At 41.3% G+C, this 20,009-nt stretch overlaps 1 protein-coding gene across 3 annotated transcripts; it reads right to left on the minus strand.

Annotated features, from left to right (window-relative positions):
- Positions 1 to 96: 96 nt before the first annotated feature.
- On the minus strand, positions 97 to 19,616 carry Myo61f (unconventional myosin 61F). 3 transcript variants are annotated; one of them, XM_076376658.1, is made up of 21 exons: positions 8,745 to 8,837; positions 6,766 to 6,792; positions 5,338 to 5,551; positions 4,862 to 4,977; positions 4,710 to 4,780; positions 4,280 to 4,488; positions 3,985 to 4,167; positions 3,708 to 3,914; positions 3,372 to 3,634; positions 3,134 to 3,303; positions 2,912 to 3,066; positions 2,709 to 2,837; positions 2,487 to 2,640; positions 2,180 to 2,411; positions 1,869 to 2,099; positions 1,628 to 1,787; positions 1,301 to 1,546; positions 1,012 to 1,227; positions 833 to 933; positions 657 to 759; positions 97 to 578 (listed from the first exon to the last, which is right to left on the minus strand). In XM_076376658.1, exons 2-21 carry the CDS (start codon positions 6,768 to 6,770, stop codon positions 564 to 566), a joined length of 3,180 nt encoding a protein of 1,059 aa, XP_076232773.1. In that variant the 5' UTR covers positions 6,771 to 6,792; positions 8,745 to 8,837; the 3' UTR covers positions 97 to 563. The 3 variants fall into 3 exon arrangements, with proteins under 3 accessions (XP_076232773.1, XP_076232774.1, XP_076232775.1); XM_076376659.1 differs by lacking the exons at positions 6,766 to 6,792; positions 8,745 to 8,837 and adding an exon at positions 19,338 to 19,616; XM_076376660.1 differs by lacking the exons at positions 6,766 to 6,792; positions 8,745 to 8,837 and adding an exon at positions 5,781 to 5,888.
- Between the last annotated feature and the right edge of the window lie 393 nt (positions 19,617 to 20,009).

A 20,009-nucleotide genomic window follows, 5' to 3' on the forward strand; every position in this document is an offset into this window, starting at 1 on the left:
CTTGCTTTAAATAAAAATAATAATGTTAAATACTTTCGTACAGTTTCTGACTATGTATTCTTGCATTTTCAATTGAAAGAAAATGGGTAAAATGTGTAGGGTTATTAATTTAATTTAATATTACATGATCAATATCTTAAAATTCTGAACATAAAACATCAATGGCACAGTATATTATATAAATATAGAAATAGGAAATATTTTAGTGCACCTGTAAGACAATTGGTAATAAATTATATTCTTGTGCGATTGTTCAGTAACTTCATAAAAGTTAAACACTTTCCATTGTTATGCTGTTCACAAAAATTCCTTGCTTTGCTGGCGAACTCACTAATTACAAAAATAAACATTATTTCACAAGGTATTTTTATACAATTGATATATAACAAGGTACAAAACTGAGAGTTGTCATTCAACAAAAGTACTAAATTTTAATATATTATCTCTTCTTAATAGTCTTTCATTCTAGATCACATTATTTAAGGCTGTTGTATGTTATACTTTTCATGTTGAACATTTCCTTCTAAGTACACAGTTATTCACGTCCAAATTTCTGTGAAATATTATGGAGAAGCCACCTATAATATAATAGACAAATATGAAACAAAAAGTATAATTTATATTGAATGCATTATACGTAATAAACTTGTATTTACCACTAGCAAATGTCCACTTTGTCTGTTTTTGCTAATGGCTGGTGTAGTACCAGTTCTGAATTCAATTATACCTTCCTTACCACTGACTAGTTTATGTGAAACCCTGGAACAGAATATTCAGCAAAATATTACCAATATAGTCTTGTTACAAATGATCTAATTAAATTCCTACTTACAACTCATTGTGAATAATCTTAAGAATATTTCGATTATTTGTGATATCAATTGCTTTTGTTAGTGCTTCAATTATATGAGGTACTTCCAATATTAAATCTCCCTGAAAAAAATACGAATACAAAAGAGTAATAAATATACAATGTTTGAATCTTCAACAGTGATACAATACTGAACAAACCTTGTCCTTTTTTAACTCTGGCGGTATCCTGACAATCAATAGATTATCTGATTCTCCTGTAACGACTAATTCTTCGATCGATTTGTATGGTAATCGATGTTTAAGCTTAAAAGTTTTTAAAGTGTCTAAGATGTATACTGCATTTTCAGTTAAAATTAGTACTCTTTCACGGGGTTTGTATCCATGTCGATCATACTTAATAACAGGCGTGGCGTACTAGAAAAAAAGAACAAATTATGTTATCACTATCTCTGGTCAGCCGAACTTGAAGCTGAGAAGGATATTTTACCTTTATAGTTTCATCCTTGGACAGAATATTATTAACGAAACTTTGTCTTAAAGCTTTATGCTCTGCTCCAAGCCGATCGCTTTGGAATCTTGGCGCCAAACTTTTAGCATACGATTTTTTCTTTCCTTTAAATAGAGATTCGGCTAAAATCTTTAACTCAAATTGTTCCTTGTCCTCTTTCGATAAAGCTAATCTATAATTACGTGCTTTCCATCTTTTGTGCATGCCGCGTAAATGTTCAGAGGCCTGTAATTAATCATTAACAGGTGTTACGCTAGAGAATCTATACAAATTGTTTTAAACTCTGTAATAAATCGTGCAACTTACTTCACGACATGAGTACGGACAAGGAGGCCAATAATTATTTAATACGCCAGGAGGAAGAGTTTTAGAGAGCTTGATTAACCATTGGGACTTTGCTAACTCAATAAAAGCCATGTTAATCTCAGTTGGCGGACCATTTCGTGTGATGAATCCTTCGATGAATCTACAAAAAATTATTTTAATGTATAATGGGGATTAAATAATTCTTTTCAGTTACGGAAACGATGGAATTAATTCGCGGTACCTTCGAATAGTGATAGCCGCTTTTCGCCTCCTCTTAGCTTCGCGCTTCGCAAGCCATCTCCGTATATTCTTTTGGAAAACGATTGCTGCCTTTTTCATGTTTAAGAACCTTCGTCGTACTAATATACATTTCCATTTGCTTTGAATAATAGCAGCTATTTCATGTTTCTTCATTTGGAAGGCGTCCTCTGTGTCAAATAGTGTCTTTGGCAGTCGAATAAACAATTTTGTACTGTATAAAATATTACTCCGTATTAGAAATGTCTATAACCATATACAATTTAGCGGTATTTATATCAATATGGCTCTTACTTGCCCATCCTGTACTCGTCGTGTTCAAATCCAAGATAGCAGACAAGAATTTGAACACCATCTTTAGCAGAACCATGATAATTGGGCCAGGTTTGTGGACACAATGATTTATAGCGCTGCAAAAATTGTTCATATGGTCTTCTATAGGCAAAACCAGCTCGTCTTACACGTAGATTTTCCATGAGACCTAAATACTTAACTTGATGCAACACGATCTTATCATTGAACTGATCTGAAATGGCAAAAAAGAGATGTGAGATGTCTGTCGATTGTGATCTGTAATAAAATACACGTTAGTATGTCTTACGAGGCATTTTGTAGTCATTTGGCTTGATACAGCGAATATAAGAAGGCGCCTTGTTCATCAGAATTTCGACAAGATTATTTAAACTGTTTTTAAATTGCGTGATGGCTGTATCCGGTCTTTTCTTGCTGGTTAAATCTTTCACATCAAACACACTCTACAAACAGAATACTCTATAACAAAAACTTGAATACTAATATTCGAAACGTGAATCTGAGGCAATACCTTAGTGATCGAATTCGTTGTATGAGACATTACTTCACGCAAATCTCTGAACAATAAATCATTATTCTTTTCTAGAAATCCACGTACATTGTATGTTACATCTCCTGCATAATGTATTAATCTAAATTCCTAAAATATACACAGGTAATAATTAAAACCAGAAACCACACGTTACATATAAATTATTAACATTCGAGCCTCACATCTCTTCCCATAAGTTTCTGCGTTTGTAAATCTGCTTTCATGTGGCTTATATAATGAGGATGATTGTTCAAATTCACATTCAACTTTTCTAAAAAACTCAAATCTGTTGGATCTCCGGGACGAAGGCACTCCTCATCCATCAAAGATATTATTCCTACAAATGCACCACAAGTAATATAATCGCATCATAACGTATGCATTAAAGAAATCGGTAGACATACCTTTATACTTTTCTTCAATCAAGTCACATATGACTTTGTTATTAAAATACTGAATGTTCTCCCAGGCGATTCCCTCTCTTAGATACTCCTCTTGCTCTGATTTCAGCGTCAATTGAATAAATAACTGTTGCAACTTTTCATTACAATAATTTATGCAGAATTGCTCGAAGCTGTTAAAACAATATTTACAATTAATCCTTGTACACAATGACATCATTCGATTTTTAGGATCTCGTACCTATTCTTTTGGAAGATCTCGAACCCATAAATGTCTAGAATTCCCATCACTGTTTTTCGCAATGGGTTGTGAACTGGTTGCAGTGATTGATTCAACCTGGTTACGAGCCACGTGAACAGTCTGTCGTACACTGCCTTCGCCAGTGCATCACGTGCATAAATCGCTAATTCCCTGTTTAAAGGAGACACGACCACATCCCCGTGGGCGTCTATCGTGCGATGCGTGAAAGCGTTGGCTAATTCTTTCACGTCGCAGCCCAGCAACTGGAAATTAGTTTAGTTCATCTAACTTTTCATCCAATTACTAACTTCCCTAAAACCTTGCAAAAGGACTTACAGAAGCAACAGCATCAACTGATGCTGGTTTCAAAATTTGCGCCACGCCATCTTCCTCGGTGAAGCCGACGTTTCCCATGTGCAGCACAGATGCAACTATCGCAAACAAATCATCCTGCTCCTTTTGAGTCATCTCCATAGTCTTCATAGCCTTTACTACTTCTTTAAATTGAGTGGCGTCGTCGATAGAGTCCACCATACCTTTCGTCTGCAAAAATAACGAAACATATGTAATATCTGTTCTGATAATTGTTTCACTAGAAGATTCAGTAACTTACTCCGTTAGTCAGGTAGTAATAGGTATCCAAGTTTCTTTTAAGGAACAATTTTCTGAGAGTCTCATCGCTCGCTCCAGCCAAGAGTTGATAGAAAATATGGAAGTTTCGCTCTCCTGAGAACTGATGCACGACTCTCGACTTCTCGAGTAGATAATTCAAGATGTTCCCGCCGATTGGATCTCCCTGGAAAGATGGAATTGCATCTCATAAATTTAGAGAAAAAGTTCTATGCATCATGCGAAGGGATATATAAAATAGTGTAATAAAGACAACGAAATTGTTCTTTCGTGTGTACCTGGAAATTAAATTGGATATCCATGTACTTGCCGAAACGGGACGAGTTATCATTGCGATTGGTTTTTGCGTTCCCGAAAGCTTCGAGCACAGGATTGCTACCGATCAGTTTATCGTTTACTTCTTCTACTTGTTTCTTATGGCCTGTGGCGGCTGCAATAAATTCCAGGACCTTCTTCGAGGCTTCGGTCTTCCCTGAACCGGATTCACCTAGGCAATGATGTGAAGGTAATATTAAACTTATCTTTAGCACCGTTTATTATAATTAAACTGTGGTCTTCTGCGCATTTATGGGAAATTTCAATATGCAAAGAAGTAGAAAATTCATATAAAATATTGAAAATTAAATACACTTTTTATATTTTAATATTTGAGGAGGTGAGATAAATCCCAAATTAAGTTCTATTCGTCTAATTCATAATAATAAGTACCTGAGATGAGAATGCACTGATCCAAATTTTCCTTAGCAAGAGATTGGTACGCGGTATCAGCGAGAGCGAAGCTGAAACAGAATTAATAAGAAATAGAATATGCACTGAACAGACTATAAAACATTCATTTAACTCACTATGAATAATCTTACATATGTGGTGGAGCTTCGAAAAAGTTCCTGCCATGATAGTACTGGATGGTTTCCGGGTTATAAATCGGTAATTTCTTGTACGGGTTTACAGACACGAGCACCTGGCCAATGTATGTCTGTAAAAAGAGATTTAAAAGACTTTTAAATTGTCGTAATGAGACCGATGCACGAGTGTTACGACCGAGCGAGGTGAATTTCTTAGTGCCTTAAGTACAGGTTGCTCAACTTGTTAATAGAATTATCGAGGTATAAATGCCGGAACACTTGTTTGAAGTGTGAATAATTGAATTAGCGAAGTTGTGGCATATGTAAGTGCAAAGTAGCAGGCACATCAACCGTGGAACCTCGAAGTGTTCTTTTTCACTGAAAATATTTCAATTTTGTAAATGCTTTCATAGAAATATACTTCAAGGAGAGTAGTATATTTCTTCTGAATATTAGAGTCAGTGGAGGAGCCTCTAATTAATGAGACTTACATAAATGAGATCTTCATAGAACCGTTTTCTCAAATTATCAATGAAGGCAGCCTCGCTCCGGAAGTCCTCAAGAAGAACGAAGTCCTGGACACCGACACGGTCACGCTCGTGTAGACCTCGTTCCATCTTCTTGTGTAATTCCTGGTCGGTGCTAGGGACTTCCGGTGCTCTACGTTTCACGCCACCTCCAGTGTCGGACACCCCTCGTTCCTCGCTGCAGAAGTCCCAATTATTATTATATTATTATATGCTGCTCGTCCCTATTCCTGTGTCTTCAGATTAAAATCATTTACATAAAAAAGAATGTTTTCGTGCACATAAGTTAAGGAACTTTTTTTTCTCATTTTACTTACTAAAATTAAAAAAGAATATTACACTGTTAATAAAATTTCTCTTCTTCATAAATACTTCTAATCCAAAGGCACTGAAATAGAAACAAGTACCTATTTCATGCATCTTATTTTCATACAAGATCCCTAAGAATCTCGCTAACGATTTGTCCGCAGAATTAGAAACATCTCGCTCCTGTATTCGAGAAACCCGAAACCCTTCGCGAATTGAAACTCGCTGGTGGGAAAAATGGACGAAGAATTCTCGCGAGCTGAACACGATTTCGGTGGGCAGAAATCGAAATAAAGGAGCGATCGTCCATGTTCCAGGGGGATTTTTGCGTCACGTGTATCCCGTGTCGAAGCCGCGACCGCGGAAAATCGATACCGATCGCGTGAAGCGCGCCAGAGAAGTTCAGGGTGTTGATTACGTTTCCGGCGGTCGGAACAATGCTGCAAGTCTGCACTTTCTCGCGCTTGGTGTCAAGTGACGACCAGGGTCTCCTTTAGAGCTGATATCGATAATGATGCTGCACCGATAAGGCGACTTTTCCTTGCGAAACATGGCTCTCCATAGAACCCGTGAAACGAGGGAAAACACGTCAATTGGGTCTTCATTTATTTTCAGGAGAGAATACACGATTAGGTTATTTGTTGCTCTGATATCTAATAAGTTAACACTGCTGCTGATAAGTCGCTTAGTTATTTTTTTTGCGTCTCACGACTTGTAGATTTCGATGGAAGAGATAAAACAATTTCGTATTGATAGTTTTAGATAGCTGTACTTAGCTTGGAGCGGAAGACAAATTTAACTTTGTATTTGGACTGAGGCTCAATGAACCTTGATCGGAGGAGATAAATATAAGACACACTTTACACACTAGAGTACGTGATTTGCACTAATCTTTTCTGCTGTGTGCACTATAGAGATTGCTAGCATATAATAGATATTTATTTGACCTATACACTTTGTATCTTGTCAACCTCTCCAAGGTACAAAGGAGACTAAGGTCTGGGTTAGGTTTGAATTTTGTTACTCTGCAGGATATCGCGAGCACTACTTCGAATAATGTGAAAGAAAAATCATCGTCAGACTCACCCCATTTTTCGACGGCGCTCTAGTTCCCTGCACAAGGCCCAGAAGAGATTAATGAATTAAGTAATCGCGCGTTATTGTTATCGCGAGCACGAAACCGGCACTGGTGCTCTCGCAACTGATGCTCGTTTTGCTTCCCAGCGAAATCTAGCGTTAGATGGTGAGATAAGATAGCCTAGCTACGTGGAAAACCGATCTCTACTTTGTACATACAATAATCCATTGATCGATCGTCTATGATGCTTTCCTAGCAGGCTCTAGAAAGTTCGCTGAATTTTTCACACAAATTTTCCAATCTTCAACTTTAGAATTTCTTATAAATCTATTGCTCATAAATGAAATCTCACTTTAATGACGATTAATCATGTCGACACTTCGTCACCAGCAATTATGGTCTCCTGCTTTTACTGACTTCATCACCAAAACTATCGACTCGATAAACTTTTTATCATATTCTACTAAACATTTTATATCTACAGGCCAGGGTATCTCGGGAGCGTCCGATAAAGCGTCAATATTTTATAATAAATTTCGCGCCTAATGAAGCTCGGTCAATTAGGCCAGATGCAAAGTAGGATTCCTATTGAGCTCCACTGCAAGAAACAATTGCACAGCGACTGATAAAGCGACGCCAGCCGGTTATCACTATACGAATCCTTCCACAGAGAATTTTATATCTCCCCGATTAGATCGTCGATTGTTTGCACGAGTATTCTTTCCAAATCAAGACGTATCGCCCAGCGAAATGGAAGAGCATTACGCAAGCGCCTCGATTCGCCTTCCCAATTAACCCTCCCTATTTTCCCGACGATCCAAACCAATTAAAGCGCATCGTTAGAGGCGACTGATCGGTGCAAACTCCCTTGCGACACGTTTCAGCGATTTTTTCGCAATTTCTTTCGCTCTTCGACGAAATCGTCTAAATGGTCGGCGTTCATTTCAGAGCCTCCGAGATTCGAGCGAAAACTGCACTGATTAATCGGCTCGTTGTTATTCCATAAAGGCGAACAGCGAATCGCGGTCATTGCCGCCGCAGAGATCTCTGGGAATGCTGACGTTTCCATCAAAGAGGGCCCTTTTCTACCAAATTACTGTTTTATGAAAAGGAGATGGCATTTGGGGATGGAAAATGAGGGAAAATTTCAGATAAATTAATTATGCAATTATGGAATACTTAAAATATGGAATACTGAATTGAAGAATTATCTCATAATTGTAATCTTAAAGTCTACCACAGGCCTCTCTTATCATCGTAAGATTGACTGTTATCGAAATATCATGGAGTTTCATTAGAGAGGAAGATATTCACACGATTTATTTCTTATAATTTCGCCAGTCGGTTAACTTCGCGATTACGCGTTTATCGTAGAATTATTAAGCAATAAGGGGCTCCATTTTTTGGCTTCATTACGTCTGCGTCAGTGCACGAAAACCGCCGTGAAACCGAGGGAAAGCAGCAAATTTTCACACGCGAATCGACCGGCACGAAACGCTGGAATTTCGCGGCGCAGAGTCACTCGAGATTCGCTTTTCCTTTCGCGATTATTTTTAGTTTCGACACTTTCCTCGTGAAGGATATTCGCGATGATGAGTCGTCGAGCGGGAACTTTTGCAATTTCAATTCTGAAACGTGTCACACTTTTTCTCGGCCTCTTATCGGGTCATGAATTGTTAATTGCCCGCACTGTTCGTCGTGCAACGTTTTAACGACGCTTTAAAAATCGTACAGTCCCTGTGGGCAAGCGTCTCGAGCACGCTCAAAATGCAGAGCAGGAAATTGCAACAATGCACCGATCGATCACAAATCTTTCGAGTACTGCACAGAATTCACATTGAGCTATTATTGGATTTGCATTAGCTTCGTATTTAAAGCCTCCTGCGACATATCGATCAACGTCAAGAGCGATCTCTGAAGATTAACGAGCCACCAGGTGCGAAAACAGCTCAGCGACACTTTCGATTCATTCGTTCGGAGATCGTACGTTTGACTGGCACTTTCGATCTCTTCGATCGATGATTTGTCGAGGTTTCCACGTTTCACTGGGTATCCAGAATGCGAATTGTGGCGCCGGGACCACCCGAGGATCGATTCACCTACGGCCGCTACTCAAGAATGACTTAACACTGACCACCTTCGATTTATCGCAGACTCTACACGACTTCTCCTACCTCCTCGCCACCGCTCCTTTATCCGTCGCTGATACCAGAACGAATCCAGGTGAGGGTTCAGTGGAAATGATGCTAATCGAATGTCGAGAGGGATTACAGAATTTTGGCAGTGAAGGCGACATTTGAATTGCTCGTTTGCCAAATTGATTAATTTCGCGAAACAGAAATATTTACATTTATTTTAAATATACAATACTTCAATTACAATAAATTACAATATTACAGTGTTTATTAATTAAGTGTCTTGGGACTGAAATTTTAGAAGACTCATAAGGTGGAGTTAATCACTGTCAGCTTATTTAGAAAAATATTAATTAAGGTGAGAGATTCTAAAGTGTAATCTTTGGTCACCTATGGCAGGTATGCATCTTGAACTGTTTTTTAGTGTAGGCAAAGCTTGTAAATGGTGGAAAATATGAGTAGCTTAGGACAGCATTAGCTTAGACGAATGTTGATCCTTTGGATCTTTAAAAATGGTGAGAACAATTCTAGGCGTTGGAACGTCAGAAAATTCCAATCGAAAGCTAGAAATCCCTTGGCAAGTAGAATTGATCACGCACAATCTAATCTAATCTATTTAGATTTTTCGCAGACGATGCGTGCAATCGTAATACACGTAACACTATTTGCACCGATACAATTATTACATTGCATTGTATTTTATCGCTCTCCAGTTTTTTCTATCTACAACTGCTTTAATTTAGAGGAACACGTAGCTCTACTGACGATAAGAATTTTCTAGATAACAATCGATCGTAATTATCTACAAAAGGGAAATACACTTAATGCAATGGATTCATTTTAATTGAACTGTACCTGAACTTCATGATCCTCGTACTTCTCTTATCGAGTATAGAAAATCGACTTCACTGAAATAATAATGGCTCTTTAAATGTAATCGCGATGAATGTCGCACGAATACTGGGACAAACAAGGGAAGAGGCGAATACAAATGCAGCAGAGCTCTCATGAGTGCGTTTCATGACCTCGTTGTTATCGATACGGGGAGTCAATCGATGACCGCTCTGGCTACTCGAATCGCTACTCTTTTTCAAAGTAAACAAACACTCAATTCGATGGACATCGCTGCATCTCGCGAGGTCTCGAGGCCGAGACACTGGACATAAAATATTGATTCTATATCGCCTGGCAAGGTCCATCGAGTGTGCTTCATCCACCGATCTCTCATTTAAAACACGACTATCGTCGAACGAAGGATGAAATATTTTTACAGAGAATCTGAGGCAACCAAAGGGGTGATCGTCTAATCAGTCCTTTCGATAGGGTCAACGACACCGATCAAGGCTCTCTCTCACAATGGCTCTATGAATCTCGGAACACTTTCCGCGAATCGGAAGTCATAATGTTTCCACTTGAGGTTCTCAGTGGAACGTCGGATGTTTTTTCCAGAGCCGCGGAAACGAGCTAATCTGCCTCGCATGGAAATGGATCTAAGGCCTTTAGATGGCCAGCTCCACTCCATTTCCGAAAGCATTCTTCTCGATGGGACTGCGCTCTTTCAAACAGGAGAAAGGAAGCTTCTTATTATGCTGCATCGATCTACTTCTCGCAAAGATGGCTCGTCCCTTTTTGCTGTGACCAGAAAGCACGATCTCCGACGTGGGTAAACTTGTCGCGGGGCATCGAAAGAAACTCGGTTTGTCCCAAGGTTCGCTGGCAGAGAGAATGATATAAATACACCGAGGGGAAACGAGACGAGTCGTTAAAATCACCGTTCGACGTCCGAGAGCAAGGCTTGATTAACGCGATACCTATTTTCGAAGGCTGTCGGCATGATTTATAGCGACATTCTTTTCAATCTACTCCGCGAGATCTTGCTACATTTCCGTCGAGTCTGGAACGCGAGCTGACTTGTAAATCAAAAAACGGGGAGGATAGAAAAAGAAGGAACGGCGACGATAAAACGCCAGAGTTTTCTACGTATTTCACGGTGACAAATTAAATGGCTAATAAAGGGGTATTAACGCTGACGGGTACAAGGTCGAAAATTAATTTCGTCCAAGGTTGCTGGTCGAAATACTTGGATGTGCTTGATGAACTCTGGACCTGAATAGAGTATAATTGAATTTACGAGTTCAAGAGCAGTAAGTACCAAGGTACTACATATCCACCAACCACCTTTTAAGATACAGCGGTGGCTAATAAAATTCTAAGAGCAACTAAAAATACCATTATAAGTATATCTGAATTGCTATGGAAATCAAAATTTCAAGTAAAAAAGCGAATTTCAATCTGGACTCCAGAACCAAATATGTGTATTAAATCTACTTTTGTTTCTTGTGATTTAGTACACTTTGATTCCGTGGTCCAGAAATCCTAGATTTGAGATTCTCTGAAAATGATTAACTTCGTGCTTGCACTGTTCTGTAACTATCGTGATCCTCTGAATCTAGAATTCTCGAATGCATACCTTTTCTTATTACCTCTCAATAAAAAGCTACTCTTCCTCACCCAACAATTTGCAATTTCCCGTGACAAATCGCTGGAAGGCTCGCCGCCGAGCGAAAAGAGCCGAGGTCCCTTTTTCCTTTGAGTCATCGAACGATGACGCGACGCTGTGAACGAACGCGACCCGGTTTCAGCTAGGTAAAACCTCCGCGACAATAACTGGGCTCGTTTACACGTCAAAGCTGCGTTAGAAAGTGCAGCCGATCCGATTGCGTGTCGAAGACGCGTCTGGAGAGAAAATTGCCTGGGGATCCGCGGCCTGGTTCTGCGATGAAAAGCGAAACACCGATCGATATCGATCCCGAACTGCCTCTGTCGATCTCGGGAAAGACGAGGGAGATTTTTAGCGCCAAATTGGGAGATTTCAGAATAGAAACTGGAAACTCTCTCCTCGATTTATGTTTCTCACGAGTCCAGTAGAAAAACTGGCAGCACGCACTTTATTAATTGGAGAACTTGTTTCCTCTCGCAGCTGCTGCTTCTCTTTTTCTCTTTTCCTTTTATCAGTGTCACCGTTTGCGTAACGAAGCCGTAATTGAGTCGCTCATTTGCCAAATGCAGTCACTCCATAATACAAGAATATGTACTGACATTTATTTGAAATATAATAAGTTAAGCATCGACAAAGTGCTTTGATAATCGAATTGGAAAGGATTCAAAAAGCGGAGGCATGTGAACGGCTCAATTAAGCGACCACATCGCTAGAAAGTTAACTCTCAACATTGTTCCCTTAAGTAGAAATTCATTAACTGACAGAAAATGAAGCGAGAAAGCCAGGTGTTCAATTAATTTCTCTGTCGAGCAAAAGGTGAATATTTATTCGAGAGACGAGAGTATAATCAGCGGTCCTCGCGTCTCGACGTCTCCACCAAGCATGACAGCATCGTGCATGACTAGACGGAACAATGAAAACCGCCTTCACACCGATTGTTCTTCCCCGCGCTGCGCGAATCCATCAGCGGTGCTTTTAGCATAAGATCTACCGAGAAATTAGTCATCGAGCGAAAGGTCACGACCGAGACAGTGACTCAGATCGATTCTCCCTTCTCTGCAAAGATGGAATACCTATCTTACCAGGGAAAATATTGGCCATTGGACAGCCCTTGCACAACCCCCATTAGCAGCCTTTTTTCACAATCCACGGGACGCTCTTATCCAGAGGATCAACAAGTGGCTTCGAAAATGAGTTCCCGCTGGTTTCGTGCTGGACGTGGGTAACAGAATACTAAGCAGTAACTGTATGTTTTGAAAGACCGTGAAGGGAGTATGCAAATGGTCGACCTCGGATGCTTTGTTCCAAAGTCGTAGACTCGGTGCGTGGGTCACACGCGGGCGTGCGCACGCACGAAAAAAGATCACGCGTACGGATGAGTGTAATAATGAAATTACCCATTTCCGGAAACCGGTTAGCCTTTTGTCGGCTCCTTCGACAGAGAAAGACGGCATTTCGCTGCATCGCGTGAAATCATCTGACTCTTTTTATTTTCTACGGCAAGCCTTCGTCCTATTATAGTGCTTGCTCGTAAATTTATCTCCGCGATGATAATTTTACCACTTTCCTTCACGAATCATGGTGAGCCTCACGACCTATCAACCTCTAGTTTTCACCGGAAATAAAATGCCTGACTGGTGGTCCGTAAATGGAGCCAGCAAGGCTATTCGTCTTGAAAGTTGACTTTATTCCTTTTTGGGCATTCTTCAAGCACGTCTTTCAATCAAAATTAATTACTTCCTTCATTAAACTCTAAAGTACTAGATAGAATCTTCAAACATTTCGCATAGAAATATTTTTCATCCTTTAGCCTAGTGAGACCTATGTCATGTTTCTAAAAACTTCAAGTTAAAGCCTTAAGATCTAGAATATAAAATTTATTCTTTAATTTTCGAATAAAGAAAGAACATTAACAGAATCTTTTACTTCAATATAAGGGGTCAAAGAGATACAAGTCCACAAGACAGTACTGAAGACCTTAAACTCTACTCATTTTTTTCTATTATTCCACCTAGGACTACACACAAAACCCAGACAAGAAAATAATAATAAAAGATGTCTACTCAAAGAAGATCATTCAGCCAGCAAGAAATTGTTCAATCACTCCACTGACTGCTTTCGATACAGAATAAATCCCCACTCTTGGCTAAACGTCATTTCGAATTCGCGATGGTTCGTGGCACGTACTCGATGGTCGTTGATGGACTTCCGGTTGCGTGCATTATCGTACTTGCAGCGAATGGTAAGCGTTGTTCCCTTATCTCGCGATAAACCGAAGGAAGGGGCACGGGTCCCGCATTGCGGCTCGCGTGACACTTCCGGTCGCTGTTCCTTTTCCTTTCTGCGGGTACCGTTCGTCTGAGAGAGGAGTTTCGCGCGGCTGCACAGGCGCAAGCGCGGAGCTCGGGCGCAGGCATGCGCGGTTGCAGGCTCGCGCGCACGCATGTGCAACGAGACGGGATCGTTTACCGACTTTCACGCTCGAGAAACAATCGGCGGGATCGGAAACGGTAAAAGCTGGTGTCGTGGCCACACGGGGAGCCTAATTGCGTCTGAATTAATTAACGAGCCTCCTTTGTACTCTGCACTCATGAGAGGGACTATAAAGTCGTAAATCAGAATATGACATGCTAGTATGCTAGTAAAATGGTTCTTTGTAACTATGGTTGTTCGACGAAAGTACATGAGCCATATATTTTTATTTTTGAGACACCCTATACTAACAGTTAATAAAAAATACTTGGTTAATTTTTGAGTTATGTCATTGAGCTCCAACAAACATGGAACCTTGCCCAGACGTCCTCGTCCTCTGATCTTCCTGTCAATCTTCTTCAATCCTGAATGCTTCAGAGTCTCAAATGACCGATTCAAATGTCGCCAGAGCCCTCCCCAAGTGTTTTTCCTCCGCGAGCGCATCGCGCGAAAGACGCCTCGGAAATAGATCGTCGCTTATTTCGGTGGATCTGCCCTCCCTGTTCGCCCCTCGATTCCTCCTTTCGCCCTTCTTTTTATTGTCCTCGAGCCGTCCACCGTTTCGCTCGGCGGTTCCGGAGAGCGTCATGCACCGATGTTCGGTTTATTATTACACAGAGTATTCTCGCCATCCCTCCAGACGTCATACGACGCGTTTTCTTATTCCCCTTTCTCCCCTGTCCACTCTGTCCTCGGTGAAGCTTATTAAGACCAGCGACAGAGCACCTCGGGAGCCCTGAACTTCAGCCACGATGCTGACTGACTCAAGGTCGGCCTGAATCAGAACCGACCAACCGGTTTTTCGGAGAAGATTCGGAGAAGAAACGTAAGGTTACGCCTCCGCGGGCTCGCTGAAACGCTTTAAATCTGCCTCCTGGCTCTCCTCTGGACGTTCATTGTCGGTTAAATCGCCCCTTTAACACTATACTCGGGGCGAAATTGGCTACCGAGCAGGAAGTCCCTCTGCGTGATCTAGATACGTGTTATCACTCACTGAGATAGTTTACTTTGTTAAAGAAGTTTTAATGAGTTATTATTTTCATAATTTTTGGCAAATAATCAGACCCATGGAAAAGGCTCATAAATTTCTCATCTAAATTTCTACACGTGTTTACGAACAATAGGCTTTAGTGGACAATTACGCAACACGGTCGAAAGAGAAGAATGAAAAATGCTTTACGATCCAGCCACAGTATTTGCATACGCGATAGGCCTGCACGGGGAAGTTAGAAAGTGCAGCGGAAACGTGACCTCGGTGGACTCTAATTAATTTCCATATCTTCAGATACGCAGGTAAACGCTGCTCGTTTTGAATACAAAGCGTTTAAGATTACAAGACAAGACTTCTGAGGCGTTTCAAGACGTTCCAGTTTATTCCCCATAAATCCAATACTTCCTTAAATATTTTATTTAAATAGATCCTAGGCTTGATTTACGTTTAACGTCACGCCATTCTGGAAGCAATTCGCGCCGCTGACGTCAACTATTTCACCGAAGAATGCCACTAAGTGAGTGACAATTAGCAGGAACTGGTCGAATGATAGGAAAAATACGAGGCGATTGATAGGAGGTGAAAAGCTGTTGGAAAAAATGGTAAATCGATCGGTTGCACCAGTTTAGCGGGGTGTTCGCGATAGAGATCGTTTTAAGGAACTACGATGTTATGTAACTTCACTATCGCGAATGGTTCCCGAACTTGCAAGGCAAGACCGGATATTCGCGAGTCGTAAAATATCACTGCGCACGACCTGACTGGCGGAAACTTTGTTGCTCGAGCATACAAACCGCTCAAGATTGTTTCTGCTTACACAAATGACAAATTTTCGCTATTTCTGGACTGAACGACGCTGCTGGGTCAACACATTGCGAATTTAAGGTCCCTAAAAGTTTTAGTACCTCAATGAGGACTAAAATTATACTGTTTTAGTAGGGAGTAATATTCAGGAATTTATAGATCGAAAAATAGTGATGGTAGAATCGATTGGAACCTACTGAGAATTTTAATGTGGAGATCGATGAATTTTTGTAATCGCTAATGGAAGACACAGAAATCTGTGGAACTATGCAGGTGTGGCCAATCTGCGATGAAATCAGAAGTGTAAGCTATTTCTTGAGGCTACCTATATGCAAAATATCCGATGGCTTCTGAGTCAGCTGAATGTAGACCGATTGGCGGACGGTGGAATCGTGGTTTCTAGTCACTGTGCAATCAGAAAGATAAAACATGTATAAAGTCGAAATATAAAGGCTACTGTATTTATTTTTACTATTAGGTCATGTCGAGTATCTCTATTTGCTCGATAGCTCATGGTCTGTTCCTCTAAGAATACACGATATAGTCTCGAGCTTCTCATTTCTTCATCGATCTCGTCGTCAGCTAAAGTGTATCAAAATTCTAACTCTAGATCTCAGGAAGTTATTCAGCTGACTGCAGAACAAATGACATTCTAAGTGAATAAACGAGGACTAAACGAAGGCATGTCATTGAAATGACGCAATAACTTTTCTAATAAACATGTCACCTCAGGAGTCAGCCAATCAAATCGGCTGACCAATGGGTTCCATTCAAATACCAGAAGCTCGAATCTCCTTGGCGAGATCCTCAATCGACGCTTCGATAAACACAGGTCGAAGCAAATTTTATTACAACACTTCCATTAAGGAGATTAAAATAGCCTTCGAAAAAGCTTGAAAAGCGTCTCGAAGGCTTCAGCATCTCCAGCAGCGACTAGACGCGTTGCATGCTAGGAACAAGTTGGCCGAGGGAAAAAGTCGCGGGCAGACATGACTAATCGACCTGGTCGAGTGTGCTGCCCCGTGAAAAGAGCAGCGCAGCCTCTATCGTGACTCATCGCATTTAATTGTCTTATCTTGCCTCCGCCGACCGCTGACCTGGCTGCAGCCGCACATTTTGAAGAGGTAGGTCGACTGACCGAAGGTGAAACGTTCCTTCGTTTACTGCTCCCTCAAGGATCTGCTCGTCTCAGCCTTCGGCGGGTCAAGATGACCCACTCTGTTCTCTCGAAGGAACGCATGTAATTAGTCACAGCAGTCGTCCAGCCGAAGCTTCGCCATTAATCTTCGAGTCGAGGAGGCTACTTCTTAGCTGGCAGAGGTTTTCGTACCCATTTTGGTCATACCGTCGATATTTAATGAGATGCCTAGAATCGACTGCTCGTCGAAAACAGAGGCGCAACAAAGCAGAGGCGCTCCTTTCAGCTCGCTATTTATACCTGTTTCGAGCAGTTGCACGCGTTTCGAGGTCAAGAATCTTTGGCTAAACAATGACCCATAATCTTCCTCTGCTCCTTTGGGGCTGGAGACCTGGAAGACAGGTTCCACGTTTGTAGGTAAATCCGACAGAGGAACAATGCGTTGTTTTTTCTCTCCTGCTTCTTTTCTTGCGGGTTCTTGGAAAGACAGTTGGAGCAGTCGAGCAATCGCGAGGGTATCTTAAGATCTTTCACCGAGTCGTGAAATTTCTCTTGTGGCTGAGGAAATATAGAACAGGGCCTAGAAAAATCCTTGTGAGAACAGATGTTTTGTCCTTTCAAAAAGAAATTTTCTATGAACCTTCAGAGACGAAGGAAAAAGATCGATGCTATGGGAGGTTGGGAAACACTGTCGTCACGAGTCATCGAGGATCAATCGAGCCCATCGATAACAATCGTTCGCCGAAGAAATTCGACTTGACGATGTTGGATAAGTATTATCGCGACGGATACAATAGTTTGACGTCACGGTCGGCTGTAACGAGCAAGTGCGAGTAAGTGCGTGGCGATATTCGATCGTACCGACTGATCTAAAGTCGGTAGATCATGCGCCGATACGTCTAGATCGTTCTTGTTCAACCCTTCAATGACTGACTGAATAAATGATATTTTCAGCCGCAAAAGCACTTTGCAAATGAAAGTGAAGGCAATACTTTCTATTAGTAAACTCATGCTTTCTGAGTCGAATAATATTCACACACTCTAGAATTACTGAAAGAATAAAAACTGCAATCGACTGACTCGTATTTTATAGTCGGAGATTATTCACGGCGCCTTGCAAGCAAAAGGAATATTTGGATAAGAGATAAGCCAGTGATACGAAGAAACTGTTTTCCTGAAGATAAACAACTGCAATAAAATATTTTGTAAGACCCACAATAAGTCTTCGTGGTTCGAAGGCGATTCGAAGAACGCTGTATGTATAAAAGTATGACAATTATAGCTATTCGAAACCGACCTTGGTTAACCAATGACATCTTTATCGAAGCACTTAAACCGCTAAGCAAACGTCGATCCAGGCGATTCAGTTCCCTGAACCACCGCCTTAATAAACCCGCTTGACCCTTTTACCGAATCCACTTGCACGTGGTCAATTATAGTTCCCTACTAATCTAAGTCTAAATATAATATCGATACGCAGTCGCTTCCAAAAGCATCATGGAGATTTGTAGACTATAACTAATCGATTTCGAAATCCCATAGCTGGGACTAGAAGCATGTTTCGTAAAAGTCGAAGTTATAACAGCGATCGTGGCAAAAATACCCAGAAACGATTCGTTCTTTAAATACGCCGCGTGAAGAATGGCGCTCTTAAACGTCAGATGTATTTTACGGTCGAAATTGTTTCGCGTTGCAACACGAGTGTCGCAAAACCGGGGTCGCTCGATGAATTACACGCCGTCCAGCTGATTTACGAGAAGAAAAAAAAAAGTGTCGCAGGCCACCTCGTGCGGCGCATCTGTTGCAATCCGTGCATCGCCTAATAAAAGCTCGAGATGTTCGTTTCAGTGACTCACGTACCAGATGTCAATGGCATAAAGCTTGGCTGTTCAACCCTTATACTTTTTTGCAGACATCGAGCGAAAACTCTATTACCTATGACGTTCATGGTACTTTACTGTATCTGAATCTTTACTAAAATTCATTTGGAGAATGATGAGGACTGGAGGATGGGATTTCAATACTATATAGAAGATTATATAGTCCTTGAATAGTTCTAAGCTGAGGGTCCTAGGTCTTAAGTGCATCAGATTTTAAATAAAACTTTGATCTATTGAAGAGCTCATAAGAGAAACAACTCTTGTCAATCTTTTATTTCTTCCAGGAGAGCAACAGAAGTATTGCAGCATTTTTAATACTTGCTCATTTGATCTGTAGATTTTTAACAAAATATTTATCACAGTAGCTAGAAACAGGTATTATGTTTTTAATAGCATAGTTGCCTTTATATTGCGAATCTTTCACCACCTTGACTAAAAAAATTGTACAATTTATCTAAGACTGTTTTCTCACGAGCTCTTCAACTCCTCTCACAGAACTTTAACAGTTCGGTCCTCTACGTGCGAAGAACAGAGCGCAAGTGTTGTCAAACCCCCTCGCCGATGGTCGTTGCACCTGTTCAGAGGCACGTGACCATCTACTTTTCTATCCACTTCTATTTCCAGCGTGAAAAAGCGAATAAGACAATGCAGAGGACTTACGTGATCCCCGATCACCCTCTGACGTGACACAGCGCACCCACGAAACGGACCCGTCACATCACAGCCGCGCGATCACACAACCGGCCAATAATACTCGGACAAAGACGCGTGCACAGGGATTCAATGTTCTGTCCGCCTCGTTAAAACGGTTCCAGGGAGCTTTTACTTTCGCTGATCCTTCGACAGTCACCCTGCGCGACGTTCTAGCCGGCGTACACACCTGGATGACACCTGGAGAACTCGTTCCCTTGGCCGACCCTTTTGTGTGCACCTCGCGAGCGCAACTACCGTGGTGTCTTGTGTGCATACGCTACGGTGTAACACACGAAACTGCCGGCTTAAAGGAACTCTCTGTGCCGTAGAAAGAAGGTGGTGGAAGAGAAGAGGAAGGCGACCGAAGGCACAACAGAGAAGGAGAAACGGCCCATTCCCTCCGTGTGCTCCTCCCCCCGTCCCTGTGTGCGTGCCTGCGCGTGTGTGCGCTCCCGTGCATGTGGCCCGCTCGCGAGCTCAGGGAACGTCCCCTTTCCGTCTCTTTTTCGGGGAATTTCAAAATCAGGAGGAAACAACAGGTACTCTGTTCCCGCGCGGAACCAGATGGCGCTGGCGAAACAGTTTTTTTTCGGGCTTTCGAAACCGCGTGGCGAAATTCGAGGCGTTTTGAAAGAGGAA

Source organism: Calliopsis andreniformis, chromosome 4 (genome assembly GCF_051401765.1).
Source record: "Calliopsis andreniformis isolate RMS-2024a chromosome 4, iyCalAndr_principal, whole genome shotgun sequence".
Classification (NCBI taxonomy): Eukaryota; Metazoa; Arthropoda; class Insecta; order Hymenoptera; family Andrenidae; genus Calliopsis; species Calliopsis andreniformis.